A 26447-nucleotide genomic window follows, 5' to 3' on the forward strand; every position below is an offset into this window, starting at 1 on the left:
GTGATCATGAGAAACCATGCATTCTGGGCTCATGCACAGTGGGGAAAAGGAGTACAACTGTCTGGGGAAGACCTGATACAGGAATTATCAACAAATGTGGGAGCTTACTATCATTACTGTTGTTAGTTAGATTATTACTTGCCATTTGGTTTATAAACTACATTTGCCTTACCATAACATTATCAAAGTGTACAGTACATGTGCTGGATGCTCGTAGGCCCAACTTGTCCTCCTTCTTACCAATACTCAGACCAGGACTTCCAGCATCAACAATGAAGCATGTAATGCCTTTGTAGCCCTGCAGTGAAAAAGAACTGGTTGTGAAATTACAATTTCAATAAATGATTTTAGTTTAATTGTGAGTGTAAGTGGATAGAGAAGTAAGTGAAAGTTTTGGGATACATGTAGGTGTGAGGTAGGGTTGTGTGATGTCACTGTGACTCTCTAATGTATATATAGAAGGAGTGATAAGAGAGATGAAAGCAGAACTAGGGAAAAGGGGTGCAGAGATGAAGTGTGGTGGGGAGATATGGTGGCTAGTGGTAAGCCTGTTTGCAGATGATACTGTGTTGTTTGCTAAGTGAAGAGGAGTAATAGAAGGTTGTATGTTTTATGAGGTGTGTAAGCATAGGCAGTTGAGGTAAATGCAAGTAAAAGTATAGTAATGGTGTCTGAAAGGAAACAGAGTGAAAGTATACATTCTGTAAAACCATATGGAGTGAAAGAAGAAAGTGTACTAAACTGTGCTGTGGATATGGGGGAAAAGGGCAGGAAGAAGTAAGAGAATTCAAGTATCTAGGGGAGTCTTAGGTATGTGTGGTGACATGGATGGAGAAACAGGGGAGAGAGTAGTACAGGGTAGAAAAGTCATTGGGTCCCTTAATAAAATAATGAAGGGTAGATGTGTATGGAAGTGAAAAGAGGATTAAGGGAAAAGATAGTCCTCCCAAACCTGACCCATACAGCCAAAACATGGACAGAGAATGAGTTACAGAGGTCAAGAATCCAGGTTGAGGAAATGAGCTATTAAGAGAAAAGCATGTGGGTGTGACCAGATGGAATGAAGAAAGAAATGTACGAGATTTGTGGTATGGCAGAGAATGCTAAGGGAGTGAATTGTGGAGTGGAAGAATGGGTGAAACAATACTTTAAGGTGGTTTGGGCATATGGAAAGAATGCAAGACTGAGTTTACAAGGAGAATGGATGATAGTATAAAGAAAGGGGTTGGTGTGAGTGGAAGACCAACTGTGATATGGGCAAATACAGTGGAGGAATACTGGAGGGAGAGAAATAATGGAAGAATGCATGGAATGATGCATGCGAAGGAGGCTTGTAAGGATGGACAAGTGGAGACTTCTGCAGTGGCCACCTTTGATGGGAGTTCCTGCCGGGAATGGGCATCAGATATAGGGCTATAGATAAGGTTGTACAGAGGAGGGTAGATGTGTTGGAAATGAAATGTTTGAGGACAATATGTGGTGTGAGGTGGTTTGATCGAGTAAGTACTGAAAGGGTAAGAGAGATGTGTGGAAATAAAAAAACGTGTGATTAAAAGAGCAGAAGGTGTGCTGAAATGGTTTGGACATATGGAGCGAATGATTGAGGAAAGATTGACAAAGAGGATGTAAGTGTCAGAGGTGGAGGGAATAAGGAGAAGCAGGAGACCAAAAGGAAAGGTGGAAGGATGGAGTGAAAAAGATTTTGAGCGATCGAGGCCTGAACATATAGTATTATTTCAATTGTCCACTGGATAAAATACAAGAAGAAATCCGTCTAGTCGGCAAGATGCCAGATGTCGCCACTGAGCAAAATTCACTAAATTTTGTGATTTACTTAGGCAATTGTACATCTACATAAGTTTCAAGACATTTCATCTGGTTGTTTTCAAGTTACTTCTAAAATATCAACACTTTTTTTTTACTTAAATACGTATGAAAATTTCTGTTAAAGACATTGCAAATCTTTTTAACATTGAGGTTAAGCATGCTAAACTTCTACTTTATGTGATGTTAGATTCATGCATGTCAAAAGCTGAGCAAAAGCAACAAATGAATGAAAGGCATTGACATCATATCAGTGAAAAGAAGAAGCATTTTCTGTAAAGGGTACAAAATTCAAGGTCGTATCAAAATACATAAATCACGACAGAACTCACAGCAGATGGGTTTGCATTAGCCATAACCAAGAACACTCCTGAATGGGGTGCTGATGATATCCACATTTTGGAACCATTGATGAGGAAGTAGTTTCCATCCTTCACGGCAGTTGTTTTCATGGCAAAAGCATCTGAACCAGATTCTGCTTCTGAGAGACAGAAACTTCCAGTCTGAGGAAGAAGAAGACTGCTTACTCCACCTAAAGTAACTATATCTAAAGCAGAAATATTTTGAGCGCTTAAGACATTCTATCCATTAAATTTGTTCCAAGCATACTGAAATCAAAACCAGAATTAGAAATACACTTACATGTTTGTCAAGTTGCAAAATTCAACTCCTCTGACCCATATTACTGTCTTTCTGCCTCACCCACATGAGGATTGCGGGCATTCTGTCCACATATAACACATGACAATGCTTACCTCACTCAACTCATTCTTCGTAACTAAATTTTTCAGCAATGAATGCTATGCACTAGCCCTACCTTTTGGCAAAGTGGTATATGCAATAGACAGAAGTAGTATATACGAACATTAAGAAGGAGCAATAGGTACAAACATTAGGCAGAAAAAGGAGGAAGGAACATTAGGCAGGAATATGAGGTAGCAGTAGAAGATAGAACATTTGGCAGGAACATTAGGTAGAAACAAACAAACAGGAATGTGAGACAGGAGCCCCTGGAAACAATGTGTGCTAGACTTGTCCTTCACCACTGGCCTGTTAAGGGTTAGCATTACAGGATAAGAAACAGCACTGGTGCTGGAGTTTATTACTTATGGAGACTCTTCTGCCATGGCCACCAGCATGAGGGGGTTTCCAAAGGTAACAAGCATCAGAGAGATAGACTGAGAGTTAGATACTATATCCATCCAATACAAGGCTTAGGTGCTACTGCATTTAAGTGCAGAGCATCTGTAAGCAAGTAAATGAAAGCCTAGGCATTCTTTACAACTCATAAAGGAAATTTTCATTCATTCTATAAATTTCTCTCTTGATAATAATGCCTAAAGGTACTCATTTAGGTTAGATAAAACAGTACTTATCACTTTAACAATACCATTCTCATCTGACAGAGACCTTGCCAAGTGGAGGGAATCAGCACTTTACATCCGAAACTAGGGTGTATCCATTAAGAATCACACCTTTCAAACATCAAAAAGCAAATGGGGATGGTGAATGCTCATCTAATAAGACTCTATGACCATACAGTAACCTGCCCAGGTTTATGGCATTACAGCATGGAGGTGACATTACTCCAAGCAGCAATATACCATCATTCACTTCACTAGCTTACTTGACAATGTCCATATCTGCTGACTATTACTTGATCTAAGCTTGTTGTTTCTTCACTTCTGTTTCCGGCATTCAAAAGTGTTGGATGGGTTTCATTGTTTTTTTATTCATGGTTTTCCATGACATCATTTGTAAATTACTCTGATGTATTTTGAGAATCATTTTACTTAGGAACATCACTGGTGTCAGCTGCCACATGGAAGTAACACTAAACATTGTTTTCATAAGTACCAAACCACTTTTCGAATTATTATGTATTCTGGATTCTTTTCCTTTTCTCGTGCTCTGTTTATAATTTTTTCTTTATCTAATGATGTAACAGCTTTGGCATATTTCACTAATATTACACATTTTTGTGGAGATATTGTGTAAAAACCTGGGACTTGATGGCAATAAAACATAAGGGGACGATTCTAAACACTGCTGAATGAAGTTCAGATACTAGTTCAACTGACTAATAGGTATATTTTTCACCCAGATGGTCCACCAGAAGGCCTTCACCAAAAAAATCTAGTCATTCTGCCATTACTGGTATGACTGCTTCAGTTGTTTATGCTGAAATCAGCTTGTAACTCTCTTTCATCAACTAGGATAGAAGAAAAAGACCTTGAGCCCTAATGTCCAATGTCTTGACTCCTATACTAGTGATACACTACAGAAGCTGAGTTGGAGTATGTCTATTCTCGGAATGTCTTCACAATAATACATGGTGTTGTTACTCCACAGAACCATAAACAGGACTTCAACTACCTTCTGTACAAAAACCCCTTATGGTGGCTGGCTGACGTACTGCTTTTCTGCTGTAGTTGAAAATCTCATCAGCAGAAAACAGTGACATAAACAAAAACTACCACAGGGCAACTGAGAAAACCTTTTCAAATGAGACAAGTTCCAAGTCCTCCAGTTTGGGGAGAATGAAGAATTCAAAAGCAGTAGAAAATACCAAACAAACACAACAACATGAAGGATCTTGAAGAACAAATGTCTGACGACCTTACCTTAGGTGAACAAAATAAAGTAACAGCTGTCTCTTCCAAAATGATGACAGGATGGATCTTCCAGGCCTTCAAGCCTAGAAAGGAAAAACCAATAATTACACTCTTCAAGGTGCTAATGCTCTTAGAAGTGCAATACTATTAAGCACTACCAGCATCATATAAGGTGCAAGAAACTGTAGAGTTAGAAAGTATTCCAAGATCCTTCATTGCCCATAGTGACAAAGTAAATGAGCTGAACTATCAAGGCTATACTCTCTGAAATAGAGAGAGGTGAAGTATAACTTCACTTACACCTGGAAAATCCTAAAAGACCTGCTTCCAAACCTTCACTCCAAAATAATTTCCTTCAGGCACAACAAGTATGGAAAACCTCAAAAAATTACCTCTGAAATCCAAAGGTGAAATAAGCAAAAAAAAAAAGAGAAATTATCTCAACATCATGGGCCCAAGGGTGTTCAGAACACTGCCAGCTGATATAAAAAACACTAGGGTGCACAATGGAAAAATATAGGTTTATCATACCAGCTGGGATGTGTTAGCTATGTGGGCCTGCAAGCCATGGTTTCCCATAGCCTAACCAACAAATAACCCAACTCTGCAGCCAAGACTGTGAGGGTAGAAAGGGTAGAAGATATCTAAAATCCATGCCAGGTAATCCAAAAACAATTATCAACCTGACTATGCTAATCAAGAATAAACAAACAGTTTGTACATGTAAGCCCAATATGTGATCATTCTGAAAAAATGCAATAACAAGTATAACTCTATACTATCAGGCACTCTATATACAGAAAACTGACTTTCTTGGACAACCAAAGCCTGAGTGGACTATCATCAGATTTATTAGAATTACTGCAATATTATGATAGAAGTGATTCATGCTGATGATCATCAACAACAGTCTGGTAAGTGCAGTAAAGTACAGATTCTGTGCATAAAAATGATTGAACCACTATAATAAATATTACGGTATGGTATTACTACCAAAATGGAGGTTCATTCCCTCTGGCTACTCTGTTTATCAAGTTAGTCTTGCTGCATTGCCCATGCCATCAACATCTTTTAAGCTTTTGTTCCACTACACCTACTCTGTTTTGTTTCCAATCAAAGTCATTACAGCTTCCAGAGGGAAACCCTCATACCATGAAAATTTTCTGTCTAATATCAGATGCATCAGTGTACTACAGGAAGTTTTCACAAAATGACAGGGTTATGCTCCTGTTGACCTGTTGTTCTAGAAAAAATTTCATACTAGTAAATGAAGCCCTAGGTATAAGGGGGGTACATTTCTGAACAAAAATTTCCCAAATCTTATTCACATGTATACACTGTACCGAACAGCTTACCATCAATATATCACACATTATCGTTATGTTAATCAGAAACCCTGATACAGCAACTGTTTCCATTTCAATGATAACTCTGAATATTTAATGACTTAATGAAAATGCAATAGATGAGAGATTAAGGTTGATGGTGATTGAGTGGGACTAGGGTGGAGTGAACAGTGTTCAAGTTTTCTAAAGTAAGTATATACATTTTAATAGGTGATATTCATGTTTGTTGATGTGTTTAGCCACTATATTATCTAACATAACATAATCAAGGTGACTGTCAGTGGTTGTAATACATTTAAAAAGGGAATATTTTCCTGCTTTACTATCACTACAAAATGCATTATAACTGAAAAATCATACAACATACTTAAATATTTCATTATTAACTGAAATGATATTGAAAGAATATACTACTGCAAAACTTACAGCTGCTCTACTAATTTGCATTCTAATTCTCTGATGTCACTGTCATGAAATGTCACTTGAACTGTAATTGTGAGGGGGATTGTCTGTACAAGAGTTTATCAAGGTTAATAAATAAACAGTGTAAGGGAAATCTGCTGCTACCTGCACCATCTCCTACAATCCTACCATCAACACCATGGCCATCTCTACCATCAATTCTAGCCCCAAAATCAAGACTGATGTACTACCAACAACAGCTCTAGTAAGGACATTACTGTCCTGTAGACAAAAATGACTGTAATGATGTTCTTTGTCTAATTAGCATATACTTGCTTGTTAGTGCATACACCTTTCAAGTACATACAGTCTAATATTTTCTGAGTCTTTGAAACACTGCTCCAAACTACCATTATATTTACAGGATTACATGTCCAATATACCCAATAAGATGAGATATAATGGAAAAATCTACTTATTAGACATGGTTTCCAGACAATCAGTCAGATAAAGCGAAGCTTCACTTTAAGTATCCTTTACATTATATTCACAAAAGTATATAACTACCTATATAAATACATCATTGTAACTAATCAACAACTAAAACAAATGAAAAGTAGACTGATCCAAGATAAACTGGTTGGCAACAACACCAGAGAAGCTATGCTGCATATCCATCTGTGCATGCAATCCCAAAGCAAATGTGTGCTTTGAGTAGATGGTATGAGGAAGGTCAATGAAATCAGCCTAGACAATGAGCAAGCAGGTACCTTTAGGTTGTTCACAAAGGAAGAGTAAAAGATAGTACAACTGCACTAAAATAACAGGAAAGGATAAGGTCTGGCCTCATATGTCCCCAAGGAATATATCTCATGATCATGGGACAGATCATAGACACAAGAATAACACAACAAATGTGCCATATTACTGCTTACATTCTAAAAAAATCTTATTTTTACAATTATTCCACTACAGGTTCAACAACTTTTTAAAGTAACTTACATATTCAGATGCAAGTTTTGTTAAGTACTTGTTCTTCTGTTCATCTGTGCCCAGTTTGCCAAACAAAGTGTTCACCAATGTGTTCTGAATGTCACACATAACACTAACTGAAGGGTCCACTTTAGCCAGCTCCTCAACAACCAAGTTTGATACAAAAAATGTAGATCCACATCCACCATAATCTGCCTCTATTTCAATACCCATAAACTGTGAAGAAAACAAAAGTTAAAAGTATTACATAAATTCTTTTACCTAAAACATATAATTGAGATTGGCCTCTTCTTTCAAGTAAGCATATAAATGAGCTATTTACTTATAATACATTTTTTTTTTTTTTTTTTTTTTTTTATACTTTGTCGCTGTCTCCCGCGTTTGCGAGGTAGCGCAAGGAAACAGACGAAAGAAATGGCCCAACCCCCCCCCCATACACATGTACATACACACGTCCACACACGCAAATATACATACCTACACAGCTTTCCATGGTTTACCCCAGACGCTTCACATGCCTTGCTTCAATCCACTGACAGCACGTCAAGCCCTGTATACCACATGACTCCAATTCACTCTATTTCTTGCCCTCCTTTCACCCTCCTGCATGTTCAGGCCCCGATCACACAAAATCTTTTTCACTCCATCTTTCCACCTCCAATTTGGTCTCCCTCTTCTCCTCGTTCCCTCCACCTCCGACACATATATCCTCTTGGTCAATCTCTCCTCACTCATTCTCTCCATGTGCCCAAACCATTTCAAAACACCCTCTTCTGCTCTCTCAACCACGCTCTTTTTATTTCCACACATCTCTCTTACCCTTACGTTACTTACTCGATCAAACCACCTCACACCACACATTGTCCTCAAACATCTCATTTCCAGCACATCCATCCTCCTGCGCACATCTCTATCCATAGCCCACGCCTCGCAACCATACAGCATTGTTGGAACCACTATTCCCTCAAACATACCCATTTTTGCTTTCCGAGATAATGTTCTCGACTTCCACACATTTTTCAAGGCTCCCAAAATTTTCGCCCCCTCCCCCACCCTATGATCCACTTCCGCTTCCATGGTTCCATCCGCTGACAGATCCACTCCCAGATATCTAAAACACTTCACTTCCTCCAGTTTTTCTCCATTCAAACTCACCTCCCAATTGACTTGACCCTCACCCCTACTGTACCTAATAACCTTGCTCTTATTCACATTTACTCTCAACTTTCTTCTTCCACACACTTTACCAAACTCAGTCACCAGCTTCTGCAGTTTCTCACATGAATCAGCCACCAGCGCTGTATCATCAGCGAACAACAATTGACTCACTTCCCAAGCTCTCTCATCCCCAACAGACTTCATACTTGCCCCTCTTTCCAGGACTCTAGCATTTACCTCCCTTACAACCCCATCCATAAACAAATTAAACAACCATGGAGACATCACACACCCCTGCCGCAAACCTACATTCACTGAGAACCAATCACATATAAAAGAAAAAAGAGAAGACTACAGAATTAATAAATGGATTAAGAAAGGGAGGCTGGATGACGGTGAGTCAAAAACACATCTGTTAGGCAAGGGAGTACTAAAGGAGGGGAAGAAACAAGACGACAAGGTGAAGAATAACCGTAAGGGGGAGCTGTGTGGTTAGGACAGAAAGAAGGAAAGAAGGCTACTGAGGGAATTCCAAGCAGTAAATGGCCCTTTATTCACATTAAAAGCTTGGGAGGATGTTATCTAGTATGAATGTGTTAATTCTGCAACTGTTTGGGTGGACTGTAACACTGGGGAGGACAAATATGCAATCATTTTGAGAATATGTTCCTGTAAAAAAAAGAAAAAAAAAAAAAAGAAAAAAGAAAAAAGGTAGGGCTTCAAAAAAAATTCTTGGAGCAGTCATACAAATGTACAAAGAATTCTTAAGTGGAAAGATAAACTGTTATGCTGTGGGAAAAAAAAAAAAAAAAAAGTGGGATGAGAAACCAACCAAGTGTGAGATTAAATGGTGAGCTGATGTTTTATCTATTCAGAACGAATTATGTTCCTGAAAAATTCCTATTCTAAACATTAGATAATTCAAATATAATCATGGAAAACAGCTGGAAGAGGAAATGAGAAAAAAGCAAAACCAGACACTGTTGTAATTCATGTATGAATCAGGAAAGAAGTGTTTCCTGTGAGGCTAGTATGGGGAATGTTGTTGAAGTAGGATTATTACAAAAGTGTAGTCAGGGTTGAGGATTATGCAGAGAGTATGTGGTACACTGTCAAGACCATTCTGAAGCCAGGAGGGGATATATGCAGCAAGAAAGTGAAAAAGGGAGTGGGGATGTGTGTGGTAAAATGAGGTAATAAAGAAATACATAAAGGGGCATACATGAAGTCTTTAAAGGAATACTTGACAAATGAAGTCAGGTGTAAAAATGAAACACGACCATAATGAGTCTAATAAAACACGAAAGTGAACGATAACAGAAGGAAAAAAAAAGATAAAGACTTTCAAAGATAACTGACTGAAAAGTCTGTAGAAAATAAGAATATGTACAGAAAGAAAAAAAGAAAAAACAGCAGTAGAGAATGAAAGAATGAGTTGCAAACAAAGCATTGAACATAAGGCAATTCTTTAATTAGGTGATGACACCAAATGATGGAAATCAGGCAGTGATTTAATACATGGGATAGACAGCAGGATACATGAAGGTTCTGAGATAGAAATGGGATTCGACAAAGGTTGATTTGTGATCTCGGTTTGGTTTTCCAAATATCTATATACATAAAGATGGGACAGAATGATATCACCACAATAACAGCAAAAGAGGGAGCAAAGCTCAACTTAGAAGGAATGATTTGGCAAAAGTACAGGTGGTAAATGTGTGTTACAGGGGTGTAAAAGAAAACTGAAGGTAAATGGTGGAAGGAGTATGGTAATGGTTTTCAAAAGAAGGAAGAATGAGGTGGTAGATATTACATTCTCATACACAGTATGGTAGATACTGCATTACCATACACAGTAAAATGAACAAAAACTGTGTGTTTAGGTGCAAGGTTAGAATGGAAGATGAACTTGTAAAATGTTTGAGAATTCAAGTTTTTGGGTTCAATACTATGCACAATGGATAAAAGGAAGCAAGGTGACAGGGTTCTCATAGAGAATCATTAGAGGGCAAAAGTAAGACCACAACAGTATAAATAAGAACTGAGGGACAGCATACTCCTGCCAACCCTACTATGGGTTTACAGCATGGACATGAAATACACCAGACAATTCTGGGATTCAGACAACATAAATGAGCAATTTGAAGGGAACTGCATTGTTAGCACATGGGATTGATCAAGTAATGGTGAAGTGGAATTGATGTAGAAAAGCAGACAGGGAAAGATATAAGATACTGTGTCACAGGTTGGGATAAGCAAAATATTCTGACATGGTTTGGCAGTCATGTAGAGTAGGACTCATAAAAAACAACATATAGGCGGATACAAGGAAAAGGAATAAGGGGATGACATATGGCTTCCAGGGAAAGGAAAATGAAGAAATATATCTGGGAGAACCCAAAGAAGTGCATGCTGAAGAGGTGTGTTTGTGCAGCCTAAAGACCCTCTTGCCTTGGTCATCTTCCTGGGGGTACATTTCCTGAGGTCAGGTGTCTGAGATAAAGAGTGATATAAGAAAAGAGAGATAAATAGATAAATAATTAGAAGGATACGTCTTATCAAAGTATCATTCTTGGTCTAGATGGCTTTATGCTTTCCATGCTCTATTGAATTAAACTCACCCCATTTTCAAACAAGCCTCTAAAAACTGACTCGTCCATGTTACTCTCAGCATCCATCTTGCTCACAAGAGGGGCAATCTTCTCACGAGCAAATTTGGCCACTGGGGAAGTAAAAAAAATAATCATTAAAATATTTTCTTAACAAGAATAGCACTTCTCATTCAACTGTTTGAAAAAGAATAAATAATGCTGTCAAAGAATAAATAATGCTGTCTGTACAGAAAACAGTATATCAACCTTGGTGACAAGTACCTTGAACCTGTCTTGGCGACTGACAAAAATTACCTTGTAAACCAAGAAGTTAAATTACTTAACAGACTAATCATCTCTTTCTCAATGATGCAATAGTGGGTTCATGCCATTCACAAACAAAGATGATATCAATCCACCACCTTAGCCATATACTACTGGCTTGGCTATCCAACAGTTAACCCCAAGCCCTTCTGCAGTAAAACATAAATGTGCAAGTTACGGCAACTTCAGTTCAACTTATTTATTTCAAGAGCAAAGTAATCATCATTTTTCTGTAGTTCACAAAATATTCAAGTAATTAAAGACACCTTATATGCTAAAACTGCTTTTTGGTAGTTGACAACAATTTTGGGGAAAAAATTCATTCCAAAATAAATTTGTCATGCCAAAGACCTCTATCACTGATATCTAAGGAAAGGCTCTCAGAAATGCCAAAAGTGAAGGCTACTCTCCTAAAATCATGAGCTCTTACATGCCAAATTTTGTCAACTAAATGAGTCTCAATCCAGGAAGTGATGTTCCTTACCAAGAGAAATTTTAAGCTTCCTGGACACAAAATGATGTTCTTTATCTCTAGTGATATCTAAAAATTAGCTTCCTGGACACAAAATGATGTTCTTTATCTCTCTAGTGATATCTAAAAATTATCTCATAGATTTAACTGAGCTGAAGGAAATCAGTCTTCCAAGAATATATCACAATAAGGTTATCTTCTAAATTTACTACTTTTCAATTTTTCCTTTCCTTCATTGTTTCTACAGAAAGGTTCAGATTTACCTGATCAACCCTTCTCCCAGCACCAAAGGCTATAAGTTTCATTGATGAGTTATTGAGGTGCTAAAACACAAGACAAAACCCTCTGATTGTAATAAAAGTAGGACTTTTGACAATTTGCAGTTATGCTGCTGCAGAGGCAACTGAACTTTTCAAAAAAATAACCAAAAAAGCTAATCATAAATAGATTCATCAAGGTTTATACCACAACCCACCAAAAGTCATTCTCATAGGGCACTATCGTAGTCTTATCTGCCTTGTTTCATCATAAAAAAAATGACTAAAGAACTCTGAAGAGAGGCTTATGAAAATTTAGATTAGAATCTTTAAGAAAAGACTGGAAGAGGTTCTAGACTGACTAAGAATGTCCTGAGTGAAAAAATCTCAAGCTGTAGGTAAAAGTTTAAGATAATCTGTGTGAATTTTCATAGTCCACAGTTTCAATGTTGGTCTCCACAGTGAAACAAGATTGAGGTGAAATAGAAAACTTGAGATTCAGCCGAAGAAGTCTCTAGCACCAAGGTTGTCTCACCCACTTTACATTACAACAAATTTCAAATCCCATGAGCCAATTAGTTGAGAACTTTCCCAAGAATTACATGGGGGAAAGAGATAAATTTCCTTCTTACAGCTCCAGTCTAAGACCAGGGTAAGTGCTTCTTGTCAAAGAAAGACATATATTAGCAACATGGCTTTTGCCTTGTAGTGAACTGATCCACTGACTAGCTAACTCTAATGAAAGCACTTGCCGAATGCCACTCTCCTTGTAGACTTTTTGCAATCATGTCTATCAATCTTGATAAAGCACCTGCTCATGCAAACAAACTCTTTGACTAAAGATTAACTCAAGAAACAGGGTTTTTTACCATCACAAGAGTTTCTTTTCTTTATCTCTAATAAAGGAAGGGACATGCATGATCCTTGTTCATTGGACACAGGACTGTCGCAGGGTTAAGAGAAATAGAATCCCATATCCAGGATTCACGACATTCAGGAAGATGAATAACCATGGTTCCAACAGCAAAGCCCCCTTTTGTTTGCATGCTAGTAATTCTGTTCTTCCTTCCAAAAGCCTGAACTTATGTGAACTTCTAAAGGATGTAAGCTTTATCCAAAGCAATTAGGAAGTGAGAGAAACTGTCTGAGGCAGAGACCTTTGGAGATTCCTCATATCTGTCAACTACTCTAAAGCACCAAGGTCTTAAGGTAAAGCTTCCTGAAGAACTATGTTAAAAATGAAGAAGCTTGTTTGTCCAGAATGTCAGTTTTTGGGCCTACACTCTTACCATGGTATTTGCAATGAACTGCACAACTAAACTTCCCCATCATATGCTCTGAATGATGTCAAGACACCTTGGACTAGGACCAAACAGTTAAACAAAAATCTTTTCCAAGAGTAAATCTATTCCATGTCAAGTAAAATTCTGACTGAGATTCGTGACGCTTTTCCTGGTTGATGACAAACCCTGCTTTTCTAAAAGTATTTCAGACTCATAATGGATGACTGGTAAATTCTTCAAGTGATTTACAATTACTATAAAAGCATCAAGTAAGCTTCGGAGGAAGATTTAATTTTTCAGCATAGATGCTACCAGTTGTAAAAATTGATGAGACTGCACAATCCATAGGGTATCTCTTTCAAATGTCAAGGTCAGTTTCCCACCCCCTAGAATTTTTTTTTGTCATTCTGGAGTGAATAGGAATAGGCCAGTAAGTGTTCTTTATGTCCAAACAGACTGTCATTTAACCATAAGACCCTTTTAGTGTGACTGGCATCCGTCTTTGCTGATACAGCATTATGAGAGAGCTCGGCATACTGATGGTGTGATAAGATGTTTTAGGCACAGCCCATACGTGAAATTTGAATTGGGGAAATTTTTTAATCCGGAATATATTCCCCCTTATAACATGAATTTCAATCAATTATACATTCCACCACAACAACAGATTGTCAGGAACATAACCGCATCATCCTACAAGGAACCCCACTACAACATTCTCTATGTACACATGCAAACAGCTTTCAATTGATTCACAATAATTCAATGGTGCAATATTATCTTTTGTGCCTTTAGACCTTCAAAAATAAATGAAGTGGAAATTTTTAGACAAAACAAGACATAGCCTGGCCATTGCCAGCCAGCTTGAGATAATTGCCACTTGGTCAGTACACAAATAAAGTCAGAGCCTTTGTTCTCATGCAAATGCAAATTTTTTCAAAGGTCCAAAGACTTGTCTTTTTGTATCAGCAAACCCCTCAGCAATGCTGAAGAGTTGAAAAAGACTGAACATCATGAGAATGAACATAGTAGCTCATACATCAGGCAAACCCCATTCCTAACTAGGAAGTGACACATGTGACCCTGGAGCTATTTCTTTCTGAATCAGAGTAGTCTTTCTACTCCTTGAACTTCTCCAGCCTTGAATGGATAAGGTAGGTTTCCATTACACTCATTAATACTTCATTTATTAATATTCCTTGGAAAAATTCAAGATGTAATGGAATTTGGCATCTAATGGACCACCCTTCCCCCCTATTCAATCTGTTAAAAGAGGGATTTACTGTATAACAATATCCTTTTCATTAAGTTTTACCTGTTTCTTTCATCATTTCCTCCTCCTCTGTCAACATAGTAACAGGTGAAGGCCTGAGGCCCATGGCTCCCTCAAGCTGTGCAGATGTCTGCTGGTAGTGTACAACAGCACCAATGCCAGTATGAAACTGTCGTGAATTCAGGTACAGACGGCCTGTGCAAGCCTGTGGGTTAGAAAACGATGTGGGATAATCCAATAAGCATCAATTACATAGTAATGAAGTTGTAAATGTAATAAGGTTCTCAAGTACTGAAAAGTAATATGGACCTACATTTTCTATATAAATGTAAATTCTATAGTATGCTTCATAATAATTAAGTAACAATATAGCACATAATTTTGAGTAAAAAAAATGTATAGGAAATCAAAAGTAAGAGCATGCAGTTCAGTGAAGCAAAGAATGGAAGGGGTGATATTCCAACATATTTCTACTAATACCTACAAGAAACTAAGGGAAATAAGCACACACAAAAACAAGAGATAACACAAGTAACAACGTGCACTATCATATGCTAAATTCCATTTGTTCATCATAAGGATATAAAACTGCTTTTTTTGTTCTTTACCAATTCTATATATGCGTGTGTGGACATGTATGTATATACACATGTGTGTGGGTGGATTGGGCCATTCTTTCGTCTGTTTCCTTGCGCTACCTAGCTAACGCGGGAGACAGCGAAAAAGTATAATAAAAACTAAAAATATAACCAATTCTAAGGTCATGACTCTTAAAATTAACATGAAAGCAAAGTTTGGCAAGTCACATATTGCTGACATCAATGTTATCATGGTGGAGTCCTTTACCTTTCCCTTAACACTGCAGTGCGCAAGTATTGTATATCCGGACTTACATCAGTTTGTGTCTTGCCATACCTTATGTTTACCACATGGGTCTAACTAGTGCCAAAGTTTATAGCGTGTGTATTGCCTTTATATACAATTACAGTTCATGACATATCAATCCACAAAAACTTACAAGAGCTCTTCTGGCCAACATCATTCGAGAAGCCATGTTACCGTTGTTTACATCATCTCAGGGCTTACAAGACCCCAATCAGCTGATCAGTATCATCACATACTCAGGTGTCCAGAATCACCAAACAATCATCAGATAGCGAAAACTATTTTCACATAAAAATGGTCATTAATCAGAGTGCTTTGGAATTACAAATGGAGATATGATAATAATGTCAAGAAAAAGGTTGGTGGGCCTGTCAGAGATACCCACAATGCACCACGAGCAGAGTGCTCCCTCTACAGTGGTGGGTCGGTGGAGGTTGTAAGTAATCCAAAGAGTTTCACTTATGTCTTAAACTTTGTATTGTTAGTTTCTATATCTGTTCCCATGAAGTGAAATGGTAACTCTTGAGAGGTAAATTTTCTTATTTCAGTAATTACAATGGCGATTATGGGCAGATGTTTCTGATTTTACACGGTATAAATCTGGAAGGGTCTTTGCCAGGCGAACTAGAGAGTTCAGAACAATGTAAACACGTGTGTATTTTGAATAGTATTTCGTCTTATATAAATGGAATAATATTTATATTATAGTATTGATACGAGTGTTAAAGTACGCAGATTATGTATGTTAACGTTTTGTAGGATTTTTTAATGAAATTTGATATTACCGTTCTGTTATGAACTTTCGAAATATGGTTCGATTTATCGTGGAAAAGTAAATTACTGCCATGTGAACGTGAACTGGGAATTTTCCTGTAGTCTACAGCAAGGAAGAAGCATGGTGGGAAAAGCTGTGTAAATATTATGGCGTTATGTGAAACACCAGCAGGAAATAATGTTTGTAAACATGGTAACATCATAACCGGAAAGTGCGAGTGCCTTCATCCTCAGATTACTGGCTAGTCAGGTTTGCATGTTCAGTTCTCGAATCATTTTAAAGCATCCATCACTCCACCCTTACATCTTTAGTTTAGTCTCCCCCTTTTTGTTCTCTCCATTTTTGACATTTGTGTTCTCTTGGTCAGCCTCTCCTCGCTCATTCTTTGAACGTATTAAAACCGTTTCAACCCATCCTCTTCATCCCTCGACCGTACTCTTAGAACCTACACCTCGTTCTTATTGCATCAATTCTTACTCCAAGTGTCCTCATGGCCTCAAACATTTCATTTCCAACACATCCACTTTCTCATGTACTTATTTTTTTAAGGGACATGCATTGCATCTATAAACATTGCCCTCTCAGTATCCTCTCTCTCCACACAATCCTAAAATGCTAGTCCCCTCACTTATAATTGGCCTACTTCAGCTCCCATGGTTCCATTTGCTGTCATGTTCACTCCCAGCATCAACAACACTTCTAGGTAATCTCAGTTCAGATGCACACTCCAACCATCCTGTTATTCTTCCTTGCTAACCTAATTAATTCATGTTCACAACCTCATCTTTTTCCCTTCCACACATTCCTACAATCACACACCAGCTTCTGCAATTTCTCACCCAAGCCAGTTACGAGAACAGTGGTAACAGGAAAGAGCAGTTGACTGCCTAGGCACTCCCAACCCACAGCACTCTGCAGACCCTTGTATTTTCCTTCTTCACTAACCCAACTAAAAACAGATTAATTCAGCCACGTTGACATATCACACTTCTTTATACATACCCTCCATCACCTGGAACCACTTGCACCCTTCTCACACAATCTACTTTCTTGATAGAAACACCTCGCCACTGTTTTCCTCCTGTGCCATATAATTGCAGTACCTTCAACAAATCATCTATCATCATCCCTGTCATATGATTTCTCCAGATTTATACATGCTACTTTGAGATCTTTTAAGTATTTCTTGACCAGATTCTTCAAAATGAAACACTCAATCCTTACAACTCTCATTCCTTAAACCATTGTTCTTCAGTCTGATGCACTGTACATGCCACCACCTCAGTTACCATACTTCCAGACAGCTGAAGAGATATACTAAAAATTATTGTACCTGCAAATTGAAACATTCACTTTGGTACCCCTTGCTTTTCTACAATGGTGCTACATCTGCCAGTCTTCAGCCTACATCGAAAATCCAAAATGACCAGTCAACAACGCCCAGCTTCACCTCTCTTTCCTATCATTTCTTCAGCATTTTATTATGTTAATGGGGTTTATGCACATAATTTCTAGGTGGTTACGTTAACGTAACCAGGAAATTCGTCTTAAAATGGACTGTTAGGGAGTCCATAAAAAATTCAAGAATATTGTTTAGGAATTTAACTCAAAATGTTGAACAGTGAACTTAGCAACTGACCCCAAATTTGATGTATTTTCTCTCTGCATTAATGATTTATGCTTTTAAATGTTAATTGTTGACTAGTGCTGTGACCATATTAATTGTGCGTGCATATGCATTTACACTGTGATGAAAGTTTTACAACAAAGTTCAGTTCTTGGCCATTATTTGTTGTGCTGCAGCAGCTCACCTGAAGCAGGTTGTCCTGACATGTTTCACACCCTGAAGGTTATTTTGTAATCATTTATTACATCTGTTCTTAAGCAGTGTCTTGTCAGAAATTTCAAGGTCTTAATTTTTGAATGCTTATGTGTGTGGGATTGTTGCAAAATGTTAGTTTATTTTACTTTGGCTTCAAAAGTTCCATATTCATGCAGTTGTCGTCATTATCTCGGACTCCCATTTTGAATTGAAATATTAGGGAATAATGGTCTGTCCAACATTTTAACATGATGAAATCTGCTAATCCATTCTCTGAGAGGCGTAGTTGTTGGAGAGTTTGTGGCCTTGTCTGTCACAGTGTGCAGTCCATGGGGAATGGGCAGGGTTCTCTTGTCTAAATCTCCACCTGACACACAGGCTTTCCAGCTCCTACACCAGGTACTCCCTGGCTCAAAGATTTCAAAACAGCTGCTGACCCAAGTACATTCCATTATCCCTAAGCCAAAAAAGTTGGTATATAATGGATTTAAATATTGGTTTTTCTTTCCAGTATCCACTATGAAACTAAACAAATTTAAAACCGAGTCTCGACGCAAGAACCGGCGTTGCTACTTCAATGCACCCTCTCACATTCGCCGAAGATACATGTCAGCACCTTTGTCTAAAGAACTACGGCAGAAGTACAATGTTAGGTCTATCCCCATCCGCAAGGACGATGAAGTGCAGGTATGTCCTTTAAAACAGTTACTTCCTCCTAGAGCATTTGTGAAGAAAGAATAAATGAATATCTATCAATAAATCTGCTCACTTTTTTGGGGTGGATGAAATACAAACAGCCTTTCACATCATTCAAGAGAATTCTCATCTGTACCAAGTTTATGGATGTAAGACTAGAACAATTACGAAAGTGCTTCTGTTTCACTGAACATATCAAGTTGGTTTTGATTTTTCATGCAAGCTTGGTCTCCATACACGATTCTGTTATATTTGATCCAAACTATTCCATTATTTGTACCATTTTCTTTCATGGTTTACAGTTGTATACCTTCTTGATGATCTTCCTATCTGCCATTCATTGTACCTCCCAATTGACTTTAAATTGTGCTCCCTTCTAAAAATTTGCTTCCATGTGACATAGATCTGTTTTTTGTTTACTTTTTTGTTGCCTGCTAAGCATAGCAAGCATTTAGGATTGGATTGCTAACTTTAAATCGTGCCTCCTTCTAAAGAAAAAAGATTTATGCACCACATGTGCTCAGGTCATTCTTTATCTACTTTTTTGTTGCCTGTTAAGCATGGCAAACAGTTAAGGATTGCATTGCTTTTTCTATTTGTATGTTGATGGTAGTCATCCTGTGGTTTAGTGAAGATGTGTGTTGGGTCAGGTTAGATGCATTAAACTATGCCGTATACAGTCGTTTCTAAGCATAAAAGGAACTGAAAGGCATGTTTGCAGTTTCCCGTGTAGCAAGGTTGTCTCAGAAACACGAAAAATGGCCTCGTTTGCTGATATTCACTATCTTGCTTTCATTATAATGCATTAAAACCCCATAGACTTCAACATGTTCCCCAGACCACTTCATATTGTTCAGCCTATTCAAAGCATCTTGAATTCTATCATTATATCTCTACTTTGGTCTCCTTTCATTCTTTTTACTGCTGACATATACCGTCTTACCCTTTTTTTGTCCTTGTGTCCACTTTTCAAATTGTGTAGCTCACTGTAAAAAGATTTATTCTATGTATGAATGGTACTTGAAGAGAAACATGACCTTTGATATTTAACTTCTCCACATGTACTGTAGTATAAGAGGGCCACATTGAGTTTATTATGTTTTGAGTACACAGTTTTGTGTGAAGTACTGTACAACGTATATAGTTTATGCCATTTGTAGTCATGTAAATACTTGAATAAGATGCACCTGATTACTGCTTTACATTTGAGATGCATTCTTGGAAAATACAACTTAGTTGAAATGCTATAAATACTAGAACCCATTTTATCTAAGAATTCATTGGGGAAAAAAGGGTGGTCATGTATCTTCAGATTTTTCACCCCAGTTTTCATAACTGAATAAAATGTTAAGAAACATAGAATATGGTATAGGTACATTATCACTTTATCTACACAGTTTTGTATTTAAGTATATTTTGGATGTTATCCTTCACTTCCACTTTTAAGAATTAAGGATACATTCCAGAATGCTGGCACTCTCAGTTAACCCCAAACCCATTTTTGTCACTTATGACATTCATAAGAGGCCGATCCGTATTCAGTGCACCTAATTACAAAGAGAATAGGTATTGTGGGTAATAATAAGTAAAATTCTATAATGGAGCTGTATCATTGTGGACCAAGTATGATGAAACCTGATCAATGGCTGTACTTTGTATATCTCTAGTATATATGAAAGGATTAGATGTAACAGTTAATGTAAGTTGTAGCATATTTAGTAAGTGGGACGTTTAAAAGCCTTTCAGCTGTATTAATGTAGATTTTCATCTTATGACTGAGTACAGAATGGAAAAAGGTGAGAACAAAGGAGGTAAGGGGAGTGGGGGAGGAATGGGATGTATTTAGGGAAGCAGTGATGGCTTGCGCAAAAGAAGCTTGTGGCATGAGAAGCGTGGGAGGTGGGTTGATTAGAAAAGGTAGTGAGTGGTGGAATGAAGAAGTAAGATTATTAGTGAAAGAGAAGAGAGAGGCATTTGAACGATTTTTGCAGGGAAAAAATGCAAATGAGTGGGAAAGGTATAAAAGAAAGAGGCAGGAGGTCAAGAGAAAGGTGCAACAGGTGAAAAAGAAGGCAAATGAGAGTTGGGGTGAGAGAGTATCATTAAATTTCAGGGAGAATAAAAAGATGTTTTGGAAGGAGGTAAATAAAGTGCGTAAGACAAGGGAGCAAATGGGACCTTCAGTGAAGGGCGCTAATGGGTAGGTGATAACAAGTAGTGGTGATGTGAGAAGGAGATGGAGTGAGTATTTTGAAGGTTTGTTGAATGTGTTTGATGATAGAGTGGCAGATGTGGGGTGTCTTGGTCGAGGTGTTGTGCAAAGTGAGAGGGTTAGGGAAAATTATTTGGTAAATAGAGATGAGGTAGTAAAAGCTTTACGGGAGATGAAAGCCGGCAAAGCAGCAGGTTTGGATGGTATTGCAGTGGAATTTATTAAAAAAGGGAGTGACTGTATTGTTGACTGGTTGGTAAGGTTATTTAATGTATGTATGATTCATGGTGAGGTGCCTGAGGATTGGCGGAGTGCTTGCATGGTGCCATTGTACAAAGGCAAAGGGGATAAGAGTGAGTGCTCAAATTACAGAGGTATAAGTTTGTTGAGTATTCCTGGTAAGTTGTATGGGAGGGTATTGATTGAGAGGGTGAAGGCATGTACAGAGCATCAGATTGGGGAAGAGCAGTGTGGTTGAAGAATGTATGCGAGAAATACTTAGAAAAACAAATGGATTTGTATGTAGCATTTATGGATCTGGAGAAGGCATATGATAAGAGTTGATAGAGATGCTCTGTGGAAGGTTTTAAGAATATATGGTGTGGGAGGCAAGTTGTTAGAAGCAGTGAAAAGTTTTTATCGAGGATGTAAGGCATGTGTACGTGTAGGAAGAGAGGATAGTGATTGGTTCTCAGTGAATGTAGGTTTGCGGCAGGGGTGTGTGATGTCTCCATGGTTGTTTAATTTGTTTATGGATGGGGTTGTTAGGGAGGTGAATGCAAGAGTTCTGGAAAGAGGGGCGAGTATGCAGTCTGTTGTGGATGAGAGAGCTTGGGAAGTGAGTCAGTTGTTGTTCGCTGATGATACAGCGCTGGTGGCTGATTCATGTGAGAAACTGCAGAAGCTGGTGACGGAGTTTGGTAAAGTGTGTGAAAAGAAAGTTAAGAGTAAATGTGAATAAGAGCAAGGTTATTAAGTACAGTGGGGTTGAGGATCAAGTCAATTGGGAGGTAAGTTTGAATGGAGAAAAGCTGGAGGAAGTGAAGTGTTTTAGATATCTGGGAGTGGATTTGGCAGCCGATGGAACCATGGAAGCGGAAGTGAATCATAGGGTGGGGGAGGGGATGAAAATTCTGGGAGCCTTGAAGAATGTTTGGAAGTCGAGAACGTTATCTCGGAAAGCAAAAATGGGTATGTTTGAAGGAATAGTGGTTCCAACAATGGTGTATGGTTGCGAGGCGTGGGCTATGGATAGAGTTGTGCGCAGGAGGATGGATGTGCTGGAAATGAGATGTTTGAGGACAATATGTGGTGTCAGGTGCTTTGATCGAGTAAGTAATGTGAGAGTGAGAGAGATGTGTGGAAATAAAAAGAGTGTGGTTGAGAGAGCAGAAGAGGGTGTTTTGAAATGGTTTGGTCACATGGAGAGAATGAGTGGGGAAAGATTGACCAAGAGGATTTATGTGTCAGAGGTGGAGGGAACAAGGAGAAGTGGGAGACCAAATTGGAGGTGGAAAGATGGAGTGAGAGAGATTTTGAGTGATCGGGGCCTGAACATGCAGGAGGGTGAAAGGTGTGCAAGGAATAGAGTGAATTGGAATGATGTGGTATACCGGGGTCGACGTGCTGTCAGTGGATTGAACCAGGGCATGTGAAGCGTCTGGGGTAAACCATGCAAAGTGTGTGGGGCCTGGATGTGGAAAGGGAGCTGTGGTTTCGGTACATTATTACATGACAGCTAGAGACTGAGTGTGGACAAATGGGGCCTTTGGTGTTTTTCCTAGCGCTACCTCGCACACATGAGGGTGGGAGGGGGTTGTCTTTCCATGTGTGGCGAGGTGGTGATGGGAACAAATAAAGGCAGACAGTATGAATTATGTACATGTGTATATATGTATATGTCTGTGTGTGTATATATGTGTGTACATTGAGATGTATAGGTATGTATATTGTGCGTGTGTGGACATGTATGTATATACATGTGTATGTGGACGGGTTGGGCCATTCTTTCGTCTGTTTCCTTGTGCTACCTCGCTAACGCGGGAGACAGCGACAAAGCAAAATAATAATGATATAATAATTCATCTTATCCCATAAAGCCCCACAACTGTATTATTGTAGCTTTTCATCTTACCCCATAAAGCCCCATAACTGTATTATTGTAACTTTTCACCTAATGTTCCATCAAGTTCATAATGTGTAAACCATATTTATAATGTTAACATCCTTGTATATCTACCACCTTGGCTGTTTTAATGTACCTCACCCAAATGCTTATCCGAAGTGTGGAAATAACTAACCCTAATTTTAAGCTCCTGTATGATTATCTATTTTAACTATTATGGCTCAGTTTTGTATTTTCTTTAATACCTCATCTTTATATTTTTAGTGGAATGGCTGCCAAAATCCAGTAAACCATTATTTATTTGATTTGACAAACATTTTAAAGCAGTTTGTGTCACCCCTGTATTGGAGGGGAGATATTAGTTTAACAGCTGGAAAGGTTGATAGATTGAAGTTGCATGTATTCATGTTGCTGTACAAATTATTAACTCATTCCACGAACTCCCCCAAACACTGTTGAATGATTGAAGAGTGTTGGGAGAGGATGTTGACATATTTGTTGCATATGTTTGTGGTTGCAAAGGCAGCAGGTAACTGGGACATTGCATACCCCTGCCACATCTTTTATATTGTTTTGCAGGTATTAAGATTAGCCAGGCCTTGTCCTGGCATGGGCATGTGTGTTTTGGTGGCATAAGTCCCCATTCCTCCTCCTTAGATCTGTCTCTTTAACTGGCCATATTGCATAAACAAAGACTTTAACCTTTGAGCTTTGGCACCTCATGTTTTTTGAAATGCTGGAAGCCTTATACCCATGCTTTGATCATTTTTTCTTGCCACTAGTATTTGCAATATTTTCTAAATTATTTCACTCAGTAAATGTAGCAAAAGCTACATAAAGAAAAAATACATTTGGCCTCTGCTAACTGGTGCTATTTAATTAGCCATTTGTAATTATAGAATTACATCTCAAATTCACTTCCCATATTTCAGGTAGTTCGTGGACACTATAAAGGTCAGCAGGTGGGCAAGATTGTCAGCGTGTACCGTAAGAAATACTGCATCTACATTGAGAGAATCCAGCGAGAAAAGGCTAATGGTGCCTCTGTCTATGTAGGCATCCACCCCTCAAAGGTGAATGTGAGAGTTTTAAATAACATGCATTAACATAGGCATTCAAAACCACCCTGATGAATGATGATACGCAAATCCATTCTCAGAGAGTAGGTGTTGGGGAGTTGTGACCTTGTCTGTTACAGTGTGCAGTCTCTGGAGGTTCAGGCAGGGTTCTCCTGTCCAGATCTCCACCTGATACACAGACTCCCCATCATTTGCATCAGGCATATTTGCCTGGCTCTTGGATGATTAAAAAGCGTCTGAATTTAATTTAGAAAAAGACAGTTCCCTTATTTAGATTATTTTCTAGAGTGCTGAACATGCACATTGAAACCTAATTTTATGTAACCTAGCAGAGAATATATTTTTTATTTGTATCTGAGTGTATGTCTGTGCACATGTTCTTGGGATGTGTTACCAGGAACTTAAGCTGTTATAATGGAAAAATAATTTGCCTTAATTGTCCTGTATTGATGTCTTGATGGTTTATGCTGTTGTTTATATATTTGCTCTCCCATGGATAAATTTGTCACTTTATTGTTTACAGGTGTGTGTGGTTAAACTCAAGATGGACAAAGACCGCAAGAAAGTAATTGAGGGAAGAGCAACAGGGCGTGCTGCAAGACAAGGCAAGGATAAAGACAAGTTCACAGCAATGGATACCTCTTCCTAAATAAAGCCTTAATAGATGCATTGTGTTTGATTACTTATTCATTTTATCGCAAGTACAATATGCTAAGTTGGTATTAAATTATCATAGAACTTTATATTAGAAAGGCTTCCAAAACAATGAAACGTGTATGTGGGCGGGTTGGGCCATTCTTTCGTCTGTTTCCTTGCGCTACCTCGCTAACGCGGGAGACCGACAAAGCAAAAGAAAAGCAAATAAAAATAAAGTTTGTTGTATTCCTGGTAAATTATATGGGGGGTATTGATTGAGAGGGTGAAGGCATGTACAGAGCACCAGATTGGGGAAGAGCAGTGTGGTTTCAGAAGTGGTAGAGGATGTGTGGATCAGGTGTTTGCTTTGAAGAATGTATGTGAGAAATACTTAGAAAAACAAATGGATCTGGAGAAGGCATATGATAGAGTTGACAGAGATGCTCTGTGGAAGGTTTTAAGAATAGATGGTGTGGGAGGCAAGTTGTTAGAAGCAATGAAAAGTTTTTATCGAGGATGTAAGGCATGTGTATGTGTAGGAAGAGAGGAAAGTGATTGGTTCTCAGTGAATGTAGGTTTGCGGCAGGGGTGTGTGATGTCTCCATGGTTGTTTAATTTGTTTATGGATGGGGTTGTTAGGGAGGTGAATGCAAGAGTTTTGAAAAGAGGGTCAATTATGCAGTCTGTTGTGGATGAAAGAGCTTGGGAAGTGAGTCAGTTGTTGTTCGCTGATGATACAGCGCTGGTGGCTGATTCACGTGAGAAACTGCAGAAGCTGGTGACTGAGTTTGGTAAAGTGTGTGAAAGAAGAAAGTTAAGAGTAAATGTGAATAAGAGCAAGGTTATTAGGTACAGTAGGGTTGAGGGTCAAGTCGATTGGGAGGTAAGTTTGAATGGAGAAAAACTGGAGGAAGTAAAGTGTTTTAGATATCTGGGAGTGGATCTGGCAGCGGATGGAACCATGGAAGCGGAAGTGAATAATAGGGTGGGGGAGGGGGCGAAAATTCTGGGAGCCTTGAAGAATGTTTGGAAGTCGAGAACATTATCTCGGAAAGCAAAAATGGGTATGTTTGAAGGAATAGTGGTTCCAACAATGTTGTATGGTTGCGAGGTGTGGGCTATGGATAGAGTTGTGCGCAGGAGGGTGGATGTGCTGGAAATGAGATGTTTGAGGACAATATGTGGTGTGAGGTGCTTTGATCGAGTAAGTAATGTAAGGGTAAGAGAGATGTGTGGAAATAAAAAGAGTGTGGTTGAGAGAGCAGAAGGGTGTTTTGAAATGGTTTGGTCACATGGAGAGAATGAGTGGGGAAAGATTGACCAAGAGGATATATGTGTCAGAGGTGGAGGGAACGAGGAGAAGTGGGAGACCAAATTGGAGGTGGAAAGATGGAGTGAAAAAGATTTTGTGTGATCGGGGCCTGAACATGCAGGAGGGTGAAAGGAGGGCAAGCAAGGAATAGAGTGAATTGGATCGATGTGGTATACCGGGGTTGACGTGCTGTCAGTGGATTGAATCAAGGCATGTGAAGCGTCTGGGGTAAACCATGGAAAGCTGTATAGGTATGTATATTTGCGTGTGTGGACGTATGTATATACATGTGTATGGGGGGGTGGGTTGAGCCATTTCTTTCGTCTGTTTCCTTGCGCCACCTCGCAAACGCGGGAGACAGCGGAAA

General features: G+C 38.6%; 2 protein-coding genes across 4 annotated transcripts in view; one reads left to right on the forward strand and one right to left on the reverse strand.

Moving 5' to 3' along the window:
• The window catches only part of LOC139759613 (short/branched chain specific acyl-CoA dehydrogenase, mitochondrial), a 28707-nt gene extending 13013 nt beyond the window's left edge, over positions 1-15694 (reverse strand). The window contains exons 1-6 of the mRNA XM_071681958.1: positions 15557-15694; positions 14581-14743; positions 10960-11060; positions 7190-7396; positions 2157-2327; positions 173-298 (exon numbers count right to left, since the gene is read on the reverse strand). Of these exons, the coding sequence (XP_071538059.1) occupies positions 173-298; positions 2157-2327; positions 7190-7396; positions 10960-11060; positions 14581-14743; positions 15557-15592 (804 nt within the window). The 5' untranslated portion in view covers positions 15593-15694. The remainder of the gene's footprint in view (positions 1-172; positions 299-2156; positions 2328-7189; positions 7397-10959; positions 11061-14580; positions 14744-15556) is intronic.
• A 29-nt stretch (positions 15695-15723) lies between these two features.
• RpL26 (ribosomal protein L26) lies at positions 15724-24799 on the forward strand. Of its 3 annotated transcripts, none has more exons than XM_071681961.1 (4): positions 15724-15859; positions 18532-18707; positions 23986-24126; positions 24656-24799. In XM_071681961.1, the coding sequence occupies exons 2-4, from the start codon at positions 18540-18542 to the stop codon at positions 24779-24781; spliced, it is 435 nt and encodes a 144-aa protein (XP_071538062.1). In that variant the 5' UTR covers positions 15724-15859; positions 18532-18539; the 3' UTR covers positions 24782-24799. The 3 variants fall into 3 exon arrangements, with proteins under 3 accessions (XP_071538062.1, XP_071538063.1, XP_071538064.1); XM_071681962.1 differs by lacking the exon at positions 15724-15859 and adding an exon at positions 15934-15952; XM_071681963.1 differs by lacking the exon at positions 15724-15859 and adding an exon at positions 16035-16074.
• Positions 24800-26447: the final 1648 nt, after the last annotated feature.

Source organism: Panulirus ornatus, chromosome 33, assembly GCF_036320965.1.
Source record: "Panulirus ornatus isolate Po-2019 chromosome 33, ASM3632096v1, whole genome shotgun sequence".
NCBI classification, from domain to species: Eukaryota; Metazoa; Arthropoda; class Malacostraca; order Decapoda; family Palinuridae; genus Panulirus; species Panulirus ornatus.

Bases quoted from the DNA above. Each gene is read 5' to 3' on its own strand.
- RpL26 (XM_071681961.1), top strand. From the start codon at position 18,540: ATGAAACTAAACAAATTTAAAACCGAGTCTCGACGCAAGAACCGGCGT. The intron at 18,708-23,985 runs GTATGTCCTTTA...CCCATATTTCAG, and splicing joins GCAAGGACGATGAAGTGCAG to GTAGTTCGTGGACACTATAA. The intron at 24,127-24,655 runs GTGAATGTGAGA...TATTGTTTACAG, and splicing joins TAGGCATCCACCCCTCAAAG to GTGTGTGTGGTTAAACTCAA.